Source organism: Furipterus horrens, unplaced genomic scaffold (genome assembly GCF_987537825.1).
Source record: "Furipterus horrens unplaced genomic scaffold, mFurHor1.1.pri manual_scaffold_4, whole genome shotgun sequence".
Classification (NCBI taxonomy): Eukaryota; Metazoa; Chordata; class Mammalia; order Chiroptera; family Furipteridae; genus Furipterus; species Furipterus horrens.
The window spans coordinates 96771798-96789703 of record NW_028327174.1 but is presented as its reverse complement, the minus strand read 5'-3'; the positions used below and the strand labels follow the sequence as shown (position 1 = coordinate 96789703).

Here is a 17906-nt window from a genome sequence, read left to right as displayed (position 1 = left end):
TTAAGTTAAGGATGGTAGGGAACCATCAGAATGGATTATGATCTAGCAGTGATACAATGCATTGAATATTTCAGAAAACAATTGAGTACTATGTGTCAAGGACTATGTTAGCATTTCTTTGGAAAGATTTATCTGATGGTACTATACATAACATATTAAAGATAGAGTAGCCAGTGAGGCAGTAACAGTAGAATAAACTTTAAGAGTTAAATTGCCAACTCTGTCTTGAAATTAGCTGTGTGACCTTGGGGTCACTAGTCTCATCAGTAAAAAGAAATAATACTGTCTACCAAAAGTGGAGGTGATTTTGTTTATTAGCATTACCCGAAAGGTATGCCAGATCATATGTTTTGGAATCCAGCATGGAATTCATGAAAATTAAAATTTTTTGTGTATCAAGATACGTTATCAACAGAGTAAAATGCAAATCACAGAATGGAGAAAATACTTGCCAATCATTAAACTCAAAAAGAATTAATATCTAGACTATATAGAGAACTCCTTAAACTTAATAACATAAAAACAAACAACTAGATACAAAAATGGGCAAAGGACTTGAATAGACATTTATCGGAAGAAGATATATAAATGTTCAACAGGTACCCAAATGCTCCAAGGCCACTAGTTATTAGAGAATTGCAAATCAAAACTACAATGAGATACCACCTCATACCTGTTACATGGCTATTATCAAGAAGATAAGAAATAACAGGTTTTGGCGATGATGTATAGAAAAGATAACCTCTGTGCACTGTTGGTGGGAATCTGTATTGGTGTAGCCACTATGGGATACAGTATGGAGGTCCTTCAAAAAATGAAAACTGTCATATGATCCAGCAATTCCATTTCTGGGTATTTATCCAAATAAAATGAAAATAATAATTTGAAAAGATATATGTACCCCCATGTTCCTTGTAGCATTATTTACAGTTGTCAAGACATGGATGCAACCTAATTGTCCATCAGTGGATGAATGGATAAAGGGTGTGTGTGTGTGTGTGTGTGTGTGTGTGTGTGTGTGGTGGGATACTATTCATCCATAAAAAAAAGGAAATCTTGCCATTTGCTTGTGACAACATGAATAGACCTTGTTGACATTAATGCTAAGTGAAACAGACAAAGACAAATATAGTATGATCTCACTTATATGTAAAATCTAGAAAACAACCAAGCCACACATACACACACACACAGCCCCCAAACCATACAAGAACAAACCACCACCAACAGCAACAACAAACTCATAGTGACAGAGAACAGATTGTGGTTGCTGGGTTGTGGGGAATGTAGGGTAGAGGGTGGGAATAGGTGGCACTGATCAAAAGGTACAAACATCCAGTTATAAAATAAATAAGCCCTGGGGATTTAATGTACAGCTTGGTGACTACAGCTAATAATACTGTATTTTATATTTTAAAGTTGCTAGGAGAGTACTATAAAGTTTTCATTGTAAGAAAATAAATCTGTAACTGTGTGGTGATAGATGTAAACTAAACTAATTGTGGTGATCATTTCTCAATGTATGCAAATGTGAAGCATTGTGTTGTACACCTGAAACTAACATAATGTTATATGTCAATTTTATCCTAATTTTAAAATTAATAGATTTATTATATCATCCAATAATTCCATTTGTGGATATATACCCAAAATAATTTAAAAAGGGTCTTGAAGAGATATATTTATATCCATGTTTATAGCAGCATTATTTCCAAATAGCTAAAAGGTAGAACTGTCCGTCAGTGGAAGCAAATATGGTATACATGTACCGTGGACAACTTTTCAGCCTTAAAAGGGAAGGAAAATCTGATACATGCTGTAACATGAATGAACCTTGAGGGTATTGTGCTAAGTGAAATAAGCCAGTCACAAAAAGATAAATACTGTATGATTCCACTTTTTTGAGGTACCTAAAGTAGTCACATTTATAGACATATAAAGTAGAATAGTGGTTGTCAGGGCCCAAGAGTTGAGGGATAGGGGAGTTATTGTCTAATGTGTATAGAATTTTAGTTTTGCAAGATGGAAAGAATTTTCTGGAGATGGATGGTAGTGATAATTGCACAATAATATGAATGTACTTTATATGACTTAAAAATGGTAAATTTTATGATATATGTATTTTATCATAATAAAATGTTGGGGGAATCCAGTGTGTTGAATTTTCTCAAAAACCAGAGGCAAAGAATTAGTGTTCAGTTCATTGTATAAAGTCAGCATAACACTAATATCACAGCCTAATATATTATACAAAAGAAATTTGTTTAGATCAATGTCTCTCATTTTTTATAGATTAAAAAATTTTTACAACATAGTAGCAAATCACAGTACATCAGTATCAAATACAGTTTATCCCAGGATTGCAAAGTTGGTTCAGCATTGAATGAACTAGAGTTATTCATCACATTAACAGAATAAAGAAGAAAAATCATATGATGATTTCAATATATGTGGGAAAGCATTAGAAAATTCAACATCTATTCATGACTAAAAACTTAGCAAACTACAAATAGCAGGGAACTTTTTCAAACTGATAAAGAGCATCCATGGGAAAATCTATAGCTAGAGTCACACCTGATTGTCATACTTAACCGTTTACTCCTGAGATTTGGAACAAAGCAAGGATGCCTTTTTCATCATTTATATTTAGTATTGTTCTAGAGGACCCAATCACATTGCAATAAAGCATAAAAACAGGGAAAAACTAGTAAAAGGCATAAAATTAGAAGAAAGAACTAAAACTGTCCATATTTGCAGCTTATGTAACTGTGCACATGTAAAATTACAGTGATTCTAAGTAATTTTAGTAAGTTATAAAATATAAGCTTTACAATAATTATTTTATATACATTATTATTTTATAGATGGAAAAGAGATACAAGCCAGTGTCAACTTTTCCCCAACATTTTATTATAAAAATTGCACAGAAAAGTTGAGAGAATTATACAGTGAACACATGTATAATCACTGCCCAGATTCTCTAATTTGTTAACTTGTGCTGAATTTGCTTTAATGTAGGTCCATCTAATTATTCCCCTTCAATCTAATTTTATTCATCAAAAAATAAGTTACAGACATTAGTATGCTTCACCTTTAAACACCTCAGTACCCATTTTGTTAAAGTTACAATATTTGTGTGCTTTGTTTTTCCTAATGGTAAAATTTACACACAGTGAAAAGCATTAATTATGATTGTTTCATTGGATGTTTTGGTGGCATTTACTCATGTAATCAAAATTCAGTTAAGATATAAGAACATTTCCAATGTCTCATTAAATGACTTTATGCCTCTTCCCAGGTAGCTGTTGCCTCACCCTTCAGAGGTGACTGTGTTTTGATATTTATTTATTTTTAAATAATTTTTTAAATTTCTCAATTACAGTTGACACACAATATTATGTTAGTTTTAGGTGTACAACATGGTGATTAGATATTTATATATCTTACTAACTTATCACTTCAATAAAACTAGTACCCACCTGGCACCATACATAGTTATTACAATATTATTGACTATATTCCCTATGCTATACTTTACACCCCCATGAATATTTATAAACCAATTTGTACTTCTTAATCCCTTCCCCCCTTTCACCCATTCCCCTAAGCCCCACCACACCTGACAACCATAAAATGTTCTCTGTGTCTATGAGTTTGTTTCTGTTTTGTTCGTTTATTTTGTTTTTTACTGTATGATTTCACTCCTATGTGGAATCTAATGAGCAAACTGAACTAACAAGCAAAATAGAGAAAGATGAAGATATAGAGAGCAGGCTAACAGCTGTTGGGGAGCTGGGATGGTGGTGGAGGGATTGAGCAAAAAGGGGGAAAAAAAGAGAAAAATAGTCTTGGACACGGACAGCAGTGTGGTGATTACCAGCAGTGGAAGTGGGGGTGGGGAGGTGGGGGAGCATATAGGGGGATAAATGGTGATGGAAGGAGACTTGACTTGGGGTGGTGAAAACACAGTACCGTGTACAGACGGTGTGTTGTGGAATTGTGTACCTGAAACCTGTATCATTTTGTCAACGATCGCTACTGCAATAAATTCAATAAAAAGGAAAAAATTAAAACAGAGTTCACGTATAAGTGAAATTATATGGCATTTTTTTTTCTTTGACTTCCTTCACTCAGCAAAATACCCTCTATGTCCATCCATGTTGTAGCAGATGTCAAGATTTCATTCTTTTTTATGGCTGAATCATATTTTGTTGCATATATATATATGCACTATTTCTTTATCCATTTGTCTATTGAACACTGAAGTTGCTTCCATATCTTGGCTATTCTAAATAATGTTGCAATGAACATATGGATGTACTGTATATGTCTTGGTTTTCTTCAGATAAATACCCAGAAGTGGAATTGCTGGGTCCTGCTCTGTCTTTTGTAATACCCTTTGTTTGAAAATCTATTTTGTAGTATTGCTACCCCAGCTTTTCAAAATTTTTATTTCCATTGTCATGAAATATCTTTTTCATTTCTTTACTTTCACCCTGTGTGTGTGTCTTTCTATCTGAAGTGAATCTATTGTAGAAAGCATATGTAAGGATCTTGTTTTCTTATCATTCAGCCACCCTGTGTGTTTTGATTGTGTATCAACTGTTATTATTGATAGATATATATTCATTGTCATTTTATTATTCATGTTTTAATCTTTTTCCTTTAAAAAGTTTCTTTAATGTTTCTTGTAATACTGGTTTAGTGGTGATGAACTCCTTTAGCTTTTCCTTGCCTGAGAAGATCCTTATCTTTCACTTGATTCTAAATGATAGCTTTACTGAGTAGCATAATCTTGGTGGTAGGTCCTTGCTTTTCATTGCATTGAATATTTCATGCCTGTCCCTTCTGCCTTGCAGAGTTTCTGTTGAGAAATCAACTGACATCTAAAGGGAGCCCTCTTGTAGATAACTAACTGCTTTTCTCTTGCTGCTTTTAAGATTCTTTGCCTTTAACCTTTGGCATTTTAACTATGATGTGTCTTGGTGTGGGCCTCTTTGGGTTCATCTTGTTTGTGACTGTGCTTGCCGGGCTTGTATATCTATTTCTTTCACTAGATTAAGGAAATTTTCAGTCATTATTTCTTCAAATAGGTTTTCAATTACTTGCTCTCTCCCCTTTGTCTGCTACCCCTATGATGCAAATGTTATACACTTGATGTTGTCCCAGAGGCCTCTTAAAGTATTCTTACTATTATTATTATTTTTTTTTACAATGGGTTTATTGAAGAAAAAAATGGGGGAAGGGGATTGGAGAAAAGACGAAACTTAGGAGCAAGGGAAGGGGAAGGGGAAAAAAAGGGGGAGTGGAGATTGGCAGTCAGCCACACAAGCCCGGTGGAATTACCTCGTATTCTTACTATTATTATTGTCATTCTGATGGAGTGTTTTCTGCTACCTTATCTTACAAATTGCTGATTCAGTCCTTTGCTTCATCTAATCTACTATCAATCCCCTCTAATTCTTCATTTCAGTTGTTGTAGTCTTCATTTCTGACTGGTTCTTTTTTCTGTTTCCTATCTCCATCTTTTGTGTATTCTTTTTGTTGAAGTTCTCACTCAGATCACTGAACATCCTTATAACCAGTGTTTTGAACTCTGCATCAGGTAGATTGCTTGTCACCATGTTATTTAGCTCTTTTTCTGGAGTTTTGGTCTATTCTTTCACTTGGGACATGTTTCTTTGTCTCCTCATTTTGACTCCCTTTTTCTGTTTGTTTCAATGTATTAGGTAGAGCTGCTACATCTCTTGGCCATTGTGGTGTGGCCTTATGTAGTAGGTGTCCTGTGGGATTCAGTGGCACAATATCCCTGGTCACCTGAGCCTGGTGCTCCAGGTGTGTCCCTTGTGTGTGTTGTAGGTGCCCTCCTGTTGTAGTAGAGACTTGATTGCTGTTGGCCCATCAGTGCGAGGGATTGACTCTCAGGCTGATTGGTTGTGAGGACTGGCCATGACTACAGTGGAGAAGCTGTTGTACAGGGGCTGACCCTACAGAGCAGGGTTTGCTTTTGCTTTAACAGGTTCTGGTGCCTGCCAAGTTTGCCCTTTGAGTATGTCCTTTGTGAAGGTGTTTGGGTGATACTGTGGTGTTATATGAAGTTGGCTACTGTTTGTACTGATTTTGGGGCCTCTGGGAGGTGTAAGCCACAGTCAGCTGCTGCCTGTGCCCTGCCTGAGGCTAGCTTGTAGGAGCTACAAAATGATCTGCAAATGTTTGCTGCTTGTTCTAGGCTTGGAGGTGTCTGTGAAAGACTAAGCTGTGAACTGAGGCTGGCTGCCACTAGTGTCAAGTTTGGGGCTGCTTAGCAAGAAATTTGGGGCACACAGAGGTGAGGTGCTGCTTGTTTGGGGTTTGTGAAGCTCTGAGAGTTTTTAGGAAAGTCTGCAGCATGAGCTATTTGCATGAAAAGGCTACTGGAAGCAACTTGGGTAAGGAACAGTGTTAGCCAGGTTAATGGAGACTCAGATCACTCCCACCTGTGCCTGCAGGGGGAGGGCTCAGCAAAGGAACAGTGACTTCTACCAGCATCTCCATCTCAGAAGAGGCTGCCCCTCCAGCCCTCTCCCTGAAGCCAGACAATTCAGTTTCTCCCCTAAGACCCTGGCACCTTTCAAGCTACTTGCCCAACGTTAGAGTGAATGAATCTAAGTAAGTCTGTGAGTAGGCTCTTTAAGAGGAACTGCTTGGGACTCCAGAAGCCCCATGTCTCCCTCATCCAGAATCTCCACTGGTCTTCACAGCCAGAAGTTATGAAGATTTCTCTTCCAGGCACTGGAACCATGGGCTCAGGGGCCTGGTGTGCAGCTGAGAACCCTTATTTTTCAGGGGAGACCTTTACAGCTGACATTGCCCTTCCAAATTTTAACCTCCGCACTGGGTGTGGGACCTTCTTGTTCCATATCTCTGCCCCTCCTACCAGTCTCCATCTGGCTTCTTCTGTGTATCCTTAGTTACAGGACTTCAGCTAGTCTTTGGGCCATTCTCAAATGATTGCTCTGTAGATTATGTGATTTTGATGTAGTTGGGGGAGGAGACAAGTCCTGCATTTACCTGCTCTGCCACCTTGACCAGAATGTAGTATTTTCTTAAACTATAAAGGCAACTTTTACCATTAGTGTTCTTTATAAAAATGAATAGAATTTTATTTTAATTCCTATATTAGCTTCTTAGTTAACATCCTTGTGTGTGTGTGTGTGTGTGTGTTGGGGGTTGTTTTAAAGCAGTTCTATAGATTGCAGTTATATCTTTCTTTACCTTTTCACAGTATGCTTTGGGTTAATACTATATAATTTCTTGTAAAACAAAACTTACTCAAATATAGTTTTATTTATCACTGATACTTATTCTTTATGCTGTAATTTTCATGTTGCATTTACATATTGTATAGACCCTACACACAATGTTATGAATTTTCCTTTAGTCATACATATTTTTAAAATACAGAAAAATCTAATCTTTTATATTTACCATTTTTGTGCTTATTCTTTTTTCTTGACTATTTCCAGATAAAATGTGTCTGAACTCAGTGTTCAATTTTTATCTTCCTTATAGTGTATAGGTAGCATCAGCAGAAATCTCTGTTCCACTCTTAGAGTTAGATGGGCTGCTTGGAATCTTCCCCATATGTACATATTTCAGAGGTTTAGGCAGAGTCAATATGCAGAATATGAAACCCCCCTTCTATACTTTCTAGAATTTTCCCCCTTTCTAGATTCCTGTTGCTCAATAGAACTTTCTGTGGTGATGGAAGTGTTCTATAATATGCCCTGTTCACAGTGGTAGCCATTTGCCCCACATGAAGCTGTTGAGGACTTGAAATGTAGCTGGTGCACCTGGGAAATGGAATTTTTATTTTACTTAGTCTCCATTTAATTAAAATATTCACATTTGTGTAGTGGATACTGTTTTGGATAGACTGTCATTGCAGAAATTTCTGTTGGACAGCACTATTCTAGATGCTGTGGTTATCTTGAACTGTGTCTTTATTTTTCTTAGTTTAATAAGGTGACAAGTTTCTATCCAGGTTTGAACTGATCTGCATAGTCAGAATGGAACCTTACCTCAGCTCAGGTATAGAAAGTAGGAGGCTCAAAGCAGTGCTTTCTGTTTTCCCTCTGTGAACCCCCTTCCAATTTATGCCTGATTTTGATTGCTCTCCAGGGCCTTCAAGTAGTTGTTTTGTATATATATTTTACTAGAGTTTATAATTATATCTGTGTCCAGTAAGAATTGCTCTACCGTTTACCAGAAGTTGAACTCTACTTTCTAAAAATCATTTTAGTAGTGATTTAACTTTAAGGAATTAATTTCTTTTTGTGCTTCGTCATCAGAATTCACTTACCAACCACTTTATCCCATCCCCTTTAACCTTACTAAAAGTATCATGAGCCTTTAAGGTTACTGAATCTTAATATATTAAATTTGATATTTCCATCTCAGATATGCTAGAATTTAATGGAATTCTTCAAAGCAGTAAACTCATATCATTGATAAACCTGTTTGGTATACCTTGCCTTTTCTAGGTACCTGAAAAGGTTTAAGGTGATGAAGATCAAAGTTCTAAGAAGCTGGTGCCGGCAGATCCTTAAAGGACTTCAATTTCTTCATACTCGAACGCCACCTATTATTCACCGAGATCTGAAGTGTGACAACATCTTTATCACTGGCCCTACAGGCTCCGTCAAGATTGGAGACTTAGGTTTGGCAACCCTGAAGCGGGCTTCTTTTGCCAAGAGCGTAATAGGTATGTTTCAAGTGTACCTTGCAGACTAACTGGCTTTCTGACATTCCTTTTAGTTAGGAGCCAGGTCCTGTCAGAGCTTTTAATACATAAAATAACCTTCATAAATTCAAAATTCGAATTTAGGAAGTGGTCAGTTCTACTTATGAGATGTGTAGTTCTCTATACCAGTGCTTCTAGAATCATTTTGAAAACTCAGTGTTTTTGTAAATTATATAAAGAAAAGTGAACTCTTTTAACAAAATCTTATGTAACTATCAATCTTATTGGATCATTCTATTGATATTTAGTATTACATACTTATTTATATAAAAGATACAGTGTGTTACTTTCCACATAAAAGAAACAATGTATATGTATTTTAGTTTCTAAAATAGTCTGTTGGGTATATATGTATATTGAAAAAGGTCTGTCTCTTTAAACTTTTTTTAAAGTATATTTTATTGATTATGCTGTTTCAGTTGTGCCAATTTTCTTCCCTTTGCTCCCCTCCGCTTAGTACGCCCTTCCCTCCAGCAATCCCACTGTTAGTTCATGTCCATGGGTTGTGCATGTAAGTTCTTCGGCTTCACCCTTTGCTATACCATTCTTAACGTTGCCTTGTCTATTTTGTTCCAACCAATTATGCTTCTTGATCCCTGCACCATTTACCCCTTAATCCTTCTTCCCCCTTCCAGTTGATAATCCTCCAGGTGATCCCCACACCTATGATTCTGTTCCTGTTCTGGTTGTTTGCTTAGTTTGTTTTTATTTTTTAGATTCAGTTGATAATTGTGAGTTTGTTGTCATTTTAATGTTCATAGTTTTGATATTTTTCTTAAATAAGTCTCTTTAACATTTCATGTAATAATGGCTTAGAGATGATGAATTCCTTTAGCTTTACCTTGTCTGGGAAGCATTTTTGTCTGCCCTTCCATTCTAAATGATAGCTTTTCTGTGTAGAGTAATCTTGGTGGTAGGTCATTGCTTTTTATCACTTTGAATACTTCTTGCCAGTCCCTTCTTGCCTGCAAAGTTTCTTTTGAGAACTCAACTGATAGTCTTATGGGAATTCCTTTGTAGGTAACTCTCTTTTCTTTTCTCTTGCTGCTTTTAAGAGTCTCTCTTTATCTTTAACCTTTGGCATTTTAATTATGATGTGTCTTGGTGTGGTTTTCTTCAAGTCCAACTTGTTTAGGACTCTGTGCTTCCTGGACTTGTTTGTCTATTTCATTTGCCAAAGTAGTGAAGTATTTTTTCATTATTTTTTCAAATAGTTTTCAATTTCTTGGTTTTCTTCTCCTTCTGGCACCCCTGTGGTTCCAGTGTTGGTACCTTTAAAGTTGTCCCAGAGGTTCCTAATTCTCTCTTCATTTTTTTCAACTCTTGTTTCTTCTTTCTGTTCTGGGGGAATGTTTATTTCTTCCTTTTGTTCCAAATATTGATTTGAATCCCGGCTTCCTTCCCATCACTGTTGTTTCCTGTATACTTTTCTTTATTTCACTTGTGTAACCTTTACTTTTTTATTTTTTTGCTGTACTCCATGAGTTCTCTGAGCATTCTTATCACCAGTGTTTTGAACTCTGCATCTGATAGGTTGGCTATCTTCATTAGTTTAGTTCTTTTTCAGAGCTTTGTTCTGTTCTTTCATTTGGGCCGTATTTCTTCATCTCCTCAATTCGGCACCCTCCCTGTGTTTGTTTCTATGTATTAGGTAGAGCTGCTTTGACACTTTTGTGTCTTGGTAATATGGCCTAATGTAGTAGGTGTTCTGCATGGCCCTATCACCCAAGCTGGGTACTCGAGGTGCACCCTTTGTGTGGGCTGAGTATACCCTCTTCTTGTAGTTGAGCCTTCGTTGCTGTTGGCAGATCAGTGGGAGGGATTTACCCTGACCAGTCACTGCAAGGACTGACTGTGACCACTGCCCACCAGCCTCCACCCTCTGTGGAAAATAAGCTCTGCAGGGGCAGGTGGTGGTGCTCCTACTTGGCCTGTAGCTGTCCACTGGATACAATGGCCCTGGGGTTTCCTGGGTGGTTCAGGCCAAGGTCAGCCCCTACCCTGCCTGAGCTCTAAAGCAATCTGAGGTGGCTGCTACTTGTGCTGGGCTTGGAGATTCCCAGGCGAAGCCAAGCTGTGAATCTAGGCTGGCTGCTGCTAGTGCCAGGCCTGGACCTCACTGAGCTAGTGGCTTGTTTGAGATAATTTAGGAAAATGTTAAGCATGAGCCAAGACCAGCCATTCATATGGAAAAACAGCTTGGGTGGGCCCAGAAATTGGGTTGGGTGGAGTCTCTGAGGAGCTCCAAGGGAGGTCAGACAGTGTAAGTCAGGTTGATGGAGTCTCGGATATGGCACCAGCTTGCCGGCTCTATGGGGGAAGGGTTTAGAAAAGAGACAATGGCTTCTGCTGGCCTTGATACCAGACACTTCAGTTCCTCCCTGTGTGCCACTGGTGCCTTTCAAGCTGCTACCCCCAGTGCTGGAGCTCAGAGGGAGGGAGTCTAAGTAGGTGAGTCTGTGTGTGGGTTCTTTAAGATGAACTGCTTGGGGCTCCAGAAGTTTCTTCTATGACTCACCCCCCACTTTTTTTGCAGCCAAAAGTGGGGACTTACCTTCCTGGCACTGGGACCCTGGGCTGGGGGTCCTGGTGTGGGGCTGGGACTCTTCACTTTTAAGATGTCCCTTCCAAATTTTTATTCACCGCATGTGGGTGGAAGACCAGTCTGTTCCATGTCTGCACCTCTCCTACCCATCTCAATGGATGTGGTTGCTTTAATTACATAGTTGTCAGACTTCTGTTCAACTCAGTTTCTGACAGTTCTGGCTAATGGTTGTTCTGTACTTTAGTTGTAATTTTAACGTGGTTGTGCGAAGAGGCGAGCCACATTTGCTGATGCTGCCATCTTGACCAGATCCCCCATCTATTAAAACTTTATTTTTAAATGTGAAAATATGAGTTCATTCTGAAAGTTTGATTTTATTAGCTTTTTCCTTACTCCTACTCTTCAGAAGATACGCTATCTAAAACAGGATTTTTCAGCTTAAGTACTATTGACATTTGGGGTTAGACAGTTTTTTGTTACAAGGGCAGTCTTGTACATTGTAGGATTACTTAGTAGCATCTCTGGCCTCTACTCACAAGATGCCAGTAGCACACCACCTATCCCCCACTAGTAGTTAGTTGCAGCCAAAAATGTCTCTGGGAATTGCTAAATGTTAACCTTACAGCTACCATACAGTAGGGGGCAGACAAGTATTTTGATCTTTTTTAACCCATCATCCTGTCGTACAGGTAAATACCATTATATCCACTTTATTCCTTGCTAGTTTCTTACTTTTTCCTTTCATTTGTTTTCAGTATGAGTTATATCAGCTTATCTTTTATCTAAAGCTCCATTTTGACTTTATATAACAGTAAACAATTTTGAAATAGTAAACAAAGACACTTAACCTTGTTTTAGTTTTTTTAATAAAGGCCTTGCAGTGGAAGACCTCTAAGATAATTGATGAAACAGACTTAAGAGTTTGTTCCTCTTCCTAAAACCCCTCCCTTGCTTCCCTCTTCCACTTTATTCTCTCTCACAGATAACTTACCTACCTTTTTCCCAGATGAGTAACATTTGCAGCTTTTACTTGATTGAGTCTGAATCAATAATCATTCTTATAATTTAAGGTACCCCAGAGTTCATGGCCCCTGAGATGTATGAAGAGAAATATGACGAATCTGTTGATGTTTATGCTTTTGGGATGTGTATGCTTGAGATGGCCACATCTGAATATCCTTACTCAGAGTGCCAGAATGCTGCGCAGATCTACCGTCGCGTTACCAGTGTAAGTCTTCCCCTCATTGACTAGTGAGTTTCGGTCACTTTAAAAAGGAATCCCAAGCTGGAGAACGTCTCACCACGCAGAAGGGAGCAGTAGTGGAAAGCATACAGAGGCATTGGGGGAAGAGGGAGTTGAGTTATTTATTGCTCATGATACAGTGAAAGCAAACATAAAGATCAAAGATGCACTAGTTTATCCTGGGCCCTCCTTGCATTTATGTAAATGTTCATTATGAGATATGTAAATTCTCATTTTCTCCCACCATAAAGCTTATTATTTGAGTTAAAAGTAATGCTTTTAGCCCTGACTGGTGTGATTCAGTGGGAGCATTGTCCTGTAAACTGAAAGGTCATGGGTTTGATTCCTGGTCAGGTCACATGCCTGGGTTGCAGGTTTGGTCCCCAGTCTTGGCACGTCTGAGAGGCACCCAGTCGGTATTTCTCTCTCCCTTCCCCTCTAAGCATGTTCTCAGGTGAGGATTAAAAAAATAATAATAATGCTATTAACCTAAGTTCTTTTGTTCAGACTTTTTGCTGAGTGACTTAAAATTGATATACAGTATTCCCTCACTTATCGCAGGTATTACGTTCTAGACCACCCCCCACGATAGGTGAAAATCTGCGAAGTAGGAACCTTACATTTATTTTAGTATTTATATATATTTTAAGACTTTATAAACCCTTCCCACACACTTAGAAACCATTCCCAGTCCCTTATTAACCTTTTCCACACTTTTATAAACACTAATGTTCTTAAACATATTCTACACTCTTAAACCTGCGTAACTTTAACAATATATGTATTCAGTACCGCAGAATCCCACGATACAGTGAAAAGTCCATGATAAATAATTAAATATAATATTTTTAAAAATCCCACGATACAGTGAGGCTCCGATAAGTGAACCACGATGTAGAGAGGGACTACTGTACTGAATTATTAAATCATTTGTAAGTACAGCACCCACAATGTGTGAGGTGTAAATTAAAACCTTTTTCTAGTTTAAATTACACATGGTAATTCATCTCTGACAAAAGAGATTTTCTAGAGTTGTCCAGTTGAAACTTGAAGCATAATTTTTAGGCCCATAATATAAAGCACTGAAAGAAGTTTACTTTAAGAATGTGGAGGCTTTCCACAAAAGGCATAAAAGTTAAGCCAGTAATTTTATTGAATATTTTAATAACTTTTTGTTTTATGAAAATGTTTACACATACATAAAAGTAGAGAGAATCGTATAATGAATTCCCATTTATTCAATGCAACGTGAATATTAGAACCATTTTTACTACACTTGCTTCATCTGTCCTCTTTCTCTGGTTCATTGTTTCATTTTATGTACTTCAATATGCTTCTTTAAAAATCAAAGATTTTTTTCTTAATAACCATATCATACCTGAAAAAAATTAACAGTAATTTCTGGATCATTTAATATTCTAACCTATTCATATATTTCCCCTATTGTTTCAGAGATGTCTATTTACAGTCATTGTTCAAAATAGGGTCCATCAAGGTCCACAGAAGACACTTTGTTGTTATGTCTCTTTATCTAGAATTATTGCTCCCACTTTCAAATTTCTGTGTTCTATTGATTTGTTGAAGGAATTAAATGAATTGTTTTGAGGAATGTTCCACATTCTGGTTTTATTGATTTGTTTCCTTATGATGTCATTTATTTTGTTATCCTAACTTTGCATTTTTGTAAAAATAAATTTACTTTAAAGTAGTGGAGGAGTATCAGTGATAAAAAAATAATTTGTCTTATTCACACATTCATACCAAAGTATACAGTGTAGTCTTCCAGAGGCCAAATGATGTGTGATATTGCAACAGGTTAAATACAGAAGCAGATATGACCATCCATTTGTGTTCTTTAAGCCATACACTAAAAAGATTGCAAAAATGTAAAACAATACTACTCTTCTCACTAAGCTATATATTTTTTAATATTGGTTTTTTTAATTTAAATGTTATTGTTATTAACATTTAATGAGGTTTTTAATAATTTTTTAATGAATTAATATTTAAAAACTTTCCCAGCTTTAATATCTTACATGGTAAATAGCAATAATATACTATATAAACAAAATTCTTTGGAGTCCTCAATAATTTTTAAGAGTGTAATGGGGGGGTCCTAAGAGAAACAAGTTTGAGACCGCTACTTCCAAACATTCGATAAAATTTAGGTTAAAATATTTTGGCAAGAATAATTAATATGTGGTTCTGTGATTTCATATTATATTACATTAAGAGGCACATAGTATCTAGTTAAGGATTTTTATTGATGCAGTTTCATTGAATTTTGATATATTAGAAGATGTGATTATAAGTTGTAAATTTACATTTGGATAGCTGAAAAGAATGGTAATTTAGGATATTTCTAAAAAAACTCATGGGAAACATTTCCTATAGATCAAATTAGTTTTATATCTTCACAAATAAAGTTTTGGGAGAAATCTTTGATTCATTAATTATAATTGCTGGGAATATTCCTATAATGTCTTTTTTGATTTGTTTGTATGTGAGTCTGCCGTGTGATAGATATGGAACTGCTTTGTTTTAATTTATTTTATTCAGCACAAATGGTAAGAACTATTAGGCTCTTTATACCCAATAAAAATAATAGATACTGTTTGTATAGAAAAGAGTGTTACCCTCGGTTTCTTCCTGGCTTTGTAACTACAGTGGTATTTTATCAATTATTGTTTCCAAGTCTCTCTCCTGAGGCCTTACTTTTATATTTAGCCCCTCTTTTCAACACCTTATAACCCATCCCACCCCAATTTCAAATTCATATATTAGGGCTCTCTGAAGCATTGAGTTTCAGCTCAGGCTGGGTGGGGGCAAGGGAAATGCAGTTTCTTTAGCCTTCATTTAATTCTAAAAAGTGACTTAATCACTATTCTACACTTTTGCCCTTAGTAAGCTCATCTACTTTGCCTCATAGAGTTCTATATCTGTATTCCAATTTCAGGTTTTTCATTATTATTACCCTTTCTTCCCTCAGTGCATAATCATTTATATTTTCCCTTTTTCTTTTGGGGATAGGGTGGGCTATTTAGTGGATGATTTTCCCCTTTATTTAGAATTCTTGAAATCTTAGGGAAGTATATGTGACTCCTTGTTTTTTTTTTGTTTTTTGTTTTGTTTGTTTGCTTATTTTTAATCCTCACCTGAGGATATGTTTATTGATTTGAGAGAGAGAGAGAGAAACACTGATCAGTTGTTTTTCGTACATGCCCCAACCGGGTATCAAACCCGCACCCATTTGCTGTACAGGATGGTGCTCCAATTAACTGACCCACCTGTCCAGGGTATGACTTCTTGGTGCTTTTTTCACTACTTACAGTTTAGCAATTCTTGCTTCAGAATAACTCTTAGTTGCAAGCCTTTTTCATTCTCACTGTCACAAGTCTGGTTTCACATCTTATTTACTTCACACCTTACCCTGTCTTTCAGAAATAGTCTATGAATTTTCTTGCTCTTTGTAATATAAGGAACTTGTATAATACCAGTTTGCCAAAGCATGTACAAATTTTAATTTTCTCTTTTGCTGTTTCTCAACTTCATCTAAACACTTTATTTAGCCAGTCCTCTTTATTATCTTGCACATATACAACATCCTTTCCCTTTATTCCTACCCATTTGTACATGCTATTTCCCTTCTCTACCTGCTCTTCTGCTATCCAGTAAATCCTTATACTGTACATAAGCAGACTTCCCCCACAAAAGTTTATCTCATTGGCTTTACTGTATGATGATCTTTGCGTTATCTGAGCTGACCTTTTCAGTGGATCTGAATCACTAAGTTTTATTTGTAATTGATTTTTACTTATGAGTTCAAAAACCGAGTTATCGTAAAGCATTTAGAGTAGTACTTAGCACTGTATAAGTGCCTGCTGTTAATTCCATTTAACATTTATGAAAATAAATACCAATTGTAAATACATATTTCCTAAGAAGCTAAGATCTAACTGAGCAACAAACCTGATTATGTGGTTAAATATATAAGTTTCAGGACTATACAATTTATAATTTGTATGTGGAACACTTTGTGTATTTTATTTACTAAGTTACGGTCTATTACTTTTCTTCATTACATCATACTCTAAACCTGGGATTACCAACTATGATTCACAGGCCAAATCCAGACCACTGCCCATTTTTGTACACCTCATGAACTAAGAATGGTTTTTATATGTTTTAAATGGTGAAAATCAAAAGAATATGTTATGACATGTGAAAATTATATCAAATTCGTATTTAAGTGTTATAAATAAGTTAATAAAACCCAGTCACACTGATTTGTTTCTGTATTATCGATGTCTCTTTTTACATATTACAGTGGCATAGTTGAGTAATTACAACAGACTGTATGGGTCAAAAGGCCTAAAATATTTACTGTTTGGTTCTTAACAGGAAAAGTTGCTGTCTTCTGTTCTTAATACATGTCACCAGAACTTAACATTTTTTTTCTTTAAAGAGTTCTGTAAGTAGCCCTGACCGGTGTGGCTCAGTTGGTTGAATGTCGTCCCTCAAAGTGAAAGGTCGCCAGTTGATTCCCAGTCAGGGCACGTGCCTGAGTTGCGGGTTCAACCTCCAACTGGGAAGTGTTCAAGGGCCAACTGCTTGATGTTCCTCTCTCTTTCTCCTTCCCTTCCCCTGTCTCTGAAAATAAATTTAAAAAATATTTTTTTAAAAAAAGAGTTCTGTAAGTAATTTCCAGTATACAAATATGGTGGTAATATTCTTTTAGAATGCTATTAGCCAGCTTCTGTACTTTTGAGTATATGTGAGAATCTTGGTGCAAGCAGGTAGCTACTTAAATTATTGGCTCTGATAATAATTTGTGGACAGTCTTCTCTCTATTAAGATTAGAACTATCATTTTAATTCTTCAATGAAAACATAAGAGGTTTTAGTGTAATAATCATTTTCACTAGCTATACTAACTCTTAGCATTGGTTTAGGACTAAATAACATCTTAAACAAACCCACTGTTATTCTTTGAGGTGATTGTTCTGTATTTTAAACACAAGGGTTTATGAACCAGTATCCTTTGTTTACCTTTTAACAGTGCTGAATGTTTTGATACCAAACAGGAGAAAAGTATACATAAGGTGTCCCTATTTGTAAACATTTTTTACTATCTGTTTTAGCCATCAGCCTTCTTTGTTGCTTTTGCTGTATTCCCAATTTGAAACTGGGGTAGATTTCATTATGTACCAGGAGACAGTGGCTCTATTGTTTTGTAGTCTGTTGTTAGAGACTGACTAGGCATTGACTGGGCTGTCTATTATTTAGTGATAAGTGTCTTTGATTATTAATCTTGTGAATTCACTTTCTGATCATTCT

General features: G+C 36.4%; 1 protein-coding gene across 9 annotated transcripts in view; it reads left to right on the top strand.

Annotated features, from left to right (window-relative positions):
* Positions 1-17906, top strand: part of WNK1 (WNK lysine deficient protein kinase 1) — a 139953-nt gene that overhangs the window by 56491 nt on the left and 65556 nt on the right. For all 9 annotated transcript variants that reach the window (XM_090273811.1, XM_090273815.1, XM_090273813.1 and 6 more), the window contains exons 3-4: positions 8523-8743; positions 12398-12555. In XM_090273811.1, the coding sequence (XP_090129937.1) occupies positions 8523-8743; positions 12398-12555 (379 nt within the window). The remainder of the gene's footprint in view (positions 1-8522; positions 8744-12397; positions 12556-17906) is intronic.